The sequence below is a fragment of the Dromiciops gliroides genome, chromosome 2, assembly GCF_019393635.1.
Source record: "Dromiciops gliroides isolate mDroGli1 chromosome 2, mDroGli1.pri, whole genome shotgun sequence".
NCBI lineage: Eukaryota > Metazoa > Chordata > Mammalia > Microbiotheria > Microbiotheriidae > Dromiciops > Dromiciops gliroides.
The window spans coordinates 427,149,801-427,156,355 of NC_057862.1; the positions used below are offsets into that span (position 1 = coordinate 427,149,801).

A 6,555-nucleotide genomic window follows, 5' to 3' on the forward strand; every position below is an offset into this window, starting at 1 on the left:
ATGTATGAATGGAAGTTTTGGCATGCCTATGAACTTTCCTCCTCTCTTGAACTCAGATTCAGATATCTTCAGGTTCTCTGGACAATAGAATATGCTGGGATAATCAGCCAGTCAATAAACGTTCATTAAATACCTGTTATGTGAATGTGCTAAGTACAACGTACATATGCCCTCCCTAGGAGATGCAGCATGAGACAGAGGATAGAGAGTTGACTCAGGGTCAGGAAGAACTTGGTTCAAGTCTCACCCCTGACACATACTGGCTGTAAAACCCTGGGCAAGTCACTTAACCTCTCATTTCTCCAGAAACCTCTCTGAAACTGTAATTTGCAGAGCAGTTTCTGATAGACATAGGGAATACCTCCACCAGGAGCATATTAAGTCATAGGCTAAGGCAATACAAATACACAAACTAACACAGGCTGTTAGAACTGGAAACTACCTTGGAACAAAAAGGAGGTATAGAAGAAAAAAACCCTCTGGATTTAGAATCAGAGAACTTGGGTTCATATTTGGGCTTGGACACTTATTACATGTATCACTTTAGGGAAATCACTTAATCTCTCAGAGGTCTGTTTTCTCATCTGTAAAATGAGTGGGTTGGGCTAGATTTCCAGATATATCACCCTATGATTCTAATGACAAAGGTGGAAGGTGCCATAGTAAATTAAATATCAGAATATAGAATGGAGAAGTAGTCAAGGTTTTGGAAAGAACATAGAATTTAGCAGCAGAAGACCTGAGTTCTACCCCCTCCCTCTGTTCATTTAACTGTTGGCAAATCACTTCATCCATCTGTACTTCAATTCCTTTATCTGAAAAATAGAGTAATAATAGCTATGCTATTTACTTCATCTGGGTGTTGGGAAGAAAACTCACTGGGAATAGTAAATAGCTATGATAATGAGAGCTATTACTGTATGAAAACTAGAAGGAACATTTAGAATCATAGAGGTAGAAGGGGTAATAACAATCACCTAGGCCTGAAACTTAATTTTATATATAATGAAACTAAGGCTCAAAGAGACAAAGAGATGCCCTACCAGAGCCAGGACTAGAGACCAGATTTTCTGATTCCTAATCCAGTGTCCTTGGCACTGCACCAAGTTGCCCTCTTGATGCCTTCCTCAGAAATTTAATTACTAAGGGACCCAAAATCTGCTTCTCTGGCAGGGATCTCCAAGATTCTCTTTCCTCTTTGTCTCCATTTCTCACTGTCTCCATCTCTCTTTGTCTCTCCATCTCTTTTTTTCTCCCTCTTCCTTTCTCTCTCTTTATGTCTCTTTCTTTCCTCCCCACCTTGGTCTGGAGGATAGAGTAAATTTCATGAACTGAGTCACTGACCATCAGTTCATCCTATATACCAGAACACAAAGAAAGAAGTTAAGATGAACTGATAATCAGTGAACTCATTTCATGAAATTACATTTATTCTCCTGACCAGAGACTTCTCACAGGGGGTACATTTCCCTACCTCTTTACCCTGACAAAAGGTTACTGTGTTCCCTACTTCTATCAGCTTTTTCTTCTGCTAGAGAAAATCTGAGAAACCAACTTAAAATGAAGTTTTATGAGATGATAACATTTTATCTCTCCCTAATAACATTTGTATTTCCACAGTTCCCTTTGATGTCAGCCTTAAGAAGAGAATAATGTGAAGATTTCAAGGAATGTATCCAGAGTGGGAGTAAGGTAATTTGAATATGTGTGTATGGGTGGGGAGGGGGAGATTTTCAAACCAAACTCTCTCTATGCATAGAGCTAACCCCATAGAAAGACCTGATGATGAATAGCCCACTGTCTACCTATTTTCTGGCATTCCATGTTGTATAAGAATAATCTTTCATGTATTCAGTATAACTGAAGTGGTTTCTATGCTCAGTGTCAATGAAATTGTTTGGTTATCTTAGGCAATCAATTAGCAATAATTTATTAAGAACCCACTACGCGGGGCAGCTAGGTGGCACAGTGGATAGAGCACCGGCCCTGGAGTCAGGAGTACCTGAGTTCAAATCTGGCCTCAGACACTTAACACACACTTACTAGGTGTGTGATCCTGGGCAAGTCACTTAACCCCAATTGCCTCACTAAAAAATAAAAACAAAAACCAAAACCAAACCAAAACAAAACAAAAAAGAGCCCACTATATGCCATGCATGATAGTAGGCACAGGGCTTATAAGATAGAAATGAAACACTTCTTTTCCTCATGTAATTCATACTCTGACAGAAGAATCTATGAACACGAAGATCATTTTAGACTGGAGGTGAGAGACTAGCATTTGGGAGTGGGGATTAGAAAAGGTCTCACCAGTGTGTACTACCTGAGCTAAGCACTGAAGGAAGTTAGGGGTTTTGAGGCAGATGTGAGGCATGAATGAGTTCCAGGCATAGGGGACAACCTTTCCAAATGCATGGAGATGGGAGATGGAACTTTATGTGTGAGGAATAGCATGAAGGCCAGTTTGGCTAGACTGTGGAGTGCATGAAAGGAAGTAATATATAATAACTCAGAAAAAGAGATTTGGAACCAGGTTGTGATGCCAAACAGGGAAGTTGTTATTTGATTCTGTAGGCAATAGTAAGCCATGGGGGACTTCCTGAGCAGGAGAGTAGGGTGATCAGACATGTTCTTTTTAAAAAAGAATATTACTTCAGCAATTTTATAGAAGATGAATTAGAGAAGGGAGAAACCTGAGGCAGTGAGATCAATCATGGGGCTATTGCAATAGTCCAAGTGAAAAGAGACACAAGTCTGAACTGGAACTGGCTTAATGAATGGAGAGAAGGGTAAAGATGTGAGAAATGTTTTAAAGGTATAATCAACAAGACCTAGCAACTGACTGGATATGGAGATGCTGAGAGAGAGTCAAGATTGATTCCAGGTTTGCAATTATGGTTAATAGGAAACATGATGTTATCTTTGACAGAAACAGGTCCTTATCATTTGATAAGGAGGGGTAGTGGTTTTTTTTTGGGGGGGGGATTGGTTCTGTTTTTGACGTATTAACTTTGAAATGGCTTTGGGACACACAGTTGAAAATTCCCAATATGCAATTGGTGATGTGGGACTGGAAATCACAAGAGAAACCAGATCTCTCTCACTTCATATGTTTGGCACAAATAAAAAACTTATATAAATAATGACAAGCAGAAAATATAGAAGAAAAAACATTTAACCTAGGCTAGAGGAAGAATTGTTGGTGACAAGAGAATACATGCAATAATTGTCATAGCTGAATTTCTAAGGAGTCTTGAATAAAAAAAAGGTAAAGTCTGAGATGAAATACCAAGAAAGGGCTGGGAAGACTAAAAAGAAGGAGACAGGAGTGGGTTGGGAAAAGAAAGGACAGGAGAAAAGATATTCAAAAGGTTAAGAACCAGAGAAACCCCAGGAGGAAGCTGTCTGCTTTCACCTTTGGTCATATCCTCTGCTCCATCCTAGAGTTCAAGTCCTTTTTCAAATTTCTGCCTTGTTCCTCTAGTCTTTAGGCTTTTATTCTGTTCACTACCTCTCTTTAATGAAAACATTAAGCTCTATATTCGTGTCATGATTTCTCCTTTGTCCAAAAGATATCACCAGCCCATGCCTTAATTGAGGATGTTAATGACTTGTTGTAGCCAAAAGAGTCACTTCCCCAAGACCAAGAAGGTGATAATGCTCTCCATATTCCGGTAGACTTGTCTTTGTTTGATACAGTCATGCTGAAAGCCTTTCCAGTGCATCAAAACTTTCCAGAGCTTGTACCTGACAACCTCAGAGAATTTCATGTGAATGGATCAGAACCTCAGGAAAGAAATAACTAATTTATGTTGTACACAAACTAAGCCTCTCAACTATGTGCAATTTCTCAGTCTTTTGGAGAGTAGTTCAGAGATACATGGATACAAAATCCTCATCTCTCTCTGTTCTGTTCAACTCAAGCTACACAGAGTAGTGATGGTCATAGCAGAATGATTGTTACTAAGAGTGAGGACAATCAATCATTCAATCAACAAGTGTTTAGTATGTGCTAATTCTATACATGGAACTATACTTTCTTCTGGGGATACAAACCCCAAAGTGAAACAGCCCCTGCCCTCAAGGGATTTATATTCTAACAGGAACCAACATGTACATCTACTGTGTCTGAAAAGTCTTAGTGTTATTTTATGCTGTTAAAGCTTTATAAGTATAAAACGTAAAAGTATACACAGAAAATATAAGATTAGGATCTGTACTTGTGATTTTATTGGTGTAGAGACTTCCTGGTGAGGAACTTCCTTTGCCAATGCAAGATAGTACTATCTCTGAAATATATAGTCTTAGCTGCCCAGAGCATTGAGGTTAAGTGACTTGCCTAGAGTCACACAGCCAATATGTGTCAGAAGTAAAACTTTCACCCAGGTATTTCTGGATCTGAGGCCATCATTTAAGCCATTACTACATGTTCCTCTAATATAGAGAATAAAGAATTGAACAAGGGTTACATTGGTAGTGTAGAAACACAGCATGGTGCAGAGGAATGAGCACTGGGTCTCACTGGGTTCAATTTCTAACATTCTGGTTCTTTAGTCCCTTTAAGCTCTAACATTACAGTTTTTCATAAAACATGGGTTGCATGGACTTACACTCCCAACCCACAGTTCATTATTGCCTAAGTCTAACAGTTGTTCTAACAATTTTTTCTGTACGACCTCAGAAGAGCATTTAGGCTATTATATAGATGAAAATGGAGTAAAAGGTCACTTGGATGGTAGTAACACTCTGATTTGAACACAAGTCATCTGAATCCAAATTATATACTTTTTCCTGTGCCAAACTGAATTCTTCTTCTTTAAACAGACAGAACATAATGGAGACAATTAATAAGACAAGTATCTCTGAATTCCTCCTCCTGGGACTTCCTATCAGACCAGAGCATCATATTCTGTTCTACAGTCTTTTCCTGAGCATGTATCTCATCACAATCCTGGGGAACCTGCTTATCATCTTTTTGATTAGACTGGACTCTCATCTTCATACCCCTATGTATTTCTTCCTCAGTCACTTAGCCTTCACTGATGTCTGTTTCTCATCAGTGACTACCCCGAAGATGCTGGTGAACATTCAGACAGGGAGCCAGACCATTCCCTACAATGGCTGCATCTCACAGATGTATTTTTTCATATTCTTTACTGATCTGGACAACTTCTTGATTACTGCAATGGCTTATGATCGCTATGTTGCTATTTGCTACCCTCTCCACTATACCACGGTCATGAACCAGAATTTCTGCAGCCTGCTGGTGGTTGGGTCCTGGATCCTCTCCTGTGCCAGCTCCTTGACCCACACCCTTCTCCTGGCCCGCCTTTCCTTCTGTGCAGAAAATGCCGTCTCACATTTCTTTTGTGACCTAGCTGCCTTGCTCAAGCTGTGCTGCTCAGACACTTCCCTCAATGAGCTGGTCATGTTTACTGTGGGGACAATGGTCATTATCCTTCCATTCATAGGTATCCTTGTTTCTTACATACTCATTATTGTCACCATCCTGAAGATACCTTCTACCAAAGGGACCTGCAAAGCACTGTCTACTTGTGGCTCCCACCTATCTATAGTATCTTTATATTATGGGACAATCATTGGCCAGTACCTTTTCCCCTCCTCCCAGAATTCAAATATCAAAGACATCATCTCTGCTGTCATGTATACAGTGGTGACTCCCATGCTGAACCCCTTCATTTACACTCTGAGGAATAGGGACATGAAGGGTGCTTTGAGAAGGATCCTCAACAGAACAATGTTCTCCTCTCAGTGACAGTAACCCATGTTTTTAAATTAGCTCGATGACCCCAATTTCACTCAATGCATGGGAATAAATATAGTCTACTCTGTGGTTGAAAATTGTACTAGTCATAGTAGTAGTCATAGTAGTAGTCGTAGTAGTAGTCGTAGTAGTAGTCGTAGTAGTAGTCGTAGTAGTAGTAGTCGTAGTCGTAGTAGTAGTAGTAGTAGTAGTAGTAATTCTTTAATGTTTACAATGAGCTTTCATTTATGTTATCTTATTTGATCCCTCACTGTAATCCTTTGGAGGTAGAATAGCAGAAATTATTCTTATTTTCCAGATGTGAAAACCGAGTCCCAGAGACTGCTTTATGCAGGAATCAAATACGTTCTGCTTACTTTTATTTTGTCTGCAACCCCATATTGATGTTTAGTGTTTGCATCTAAACTAAACTAAATAACATCATTAGATGTTATTTCTACATGCTTTTGTACCAAAGACAATATGTCTTTTTTTTAAAATGCTAGTATCTTTATATGCTGTTTCTGTATTTTATTTGGAAGGAATTGGAAGCTCTTTTGTTGTGGGGCAATGGGGGTTAAGTGACTTGCCCAGGGTCACACAACTAGTAAGTTTCAAGTGTATGAGGCTGGATTTGAACTCAGGTCCTCCTGAATCCAGGGCCAGTGCTTTATCCACTGCGACACCTAGCTGCCCCCAAATTGGAAACTCTTTGAGAGAAAAATTGTGGCACACCAGAAAAATGCTGTTATCTTAGAAAAAACAAGACAGGGATGGAGTCTGGGTAAGGA

At 39.5% G+C, this 6,555-nt stretch overlaps 1 protein-coding gene across 1 annotated transcript; it reads left to right on the forward strand.

Moving 5' to 3' along the window:
* The first annotated feature begins 4,834 nt into the window (after positions 1-4,834).
* On the forward strand, positions 4,835-5,776 carry LOC122744432 (olfactory receptor 1J4-like). The gene has a single exon (XM_043989918.1). It carries the CDS (start codon positions 4,835-4,837, stop codon positions 5,774-5,776), a length of 942 nt encoding a protein of 313 aa, XP_043845853.1.
* The last annotated feature ends 779 nt before the right edge of the window (positions 5,777-6,555 follow it).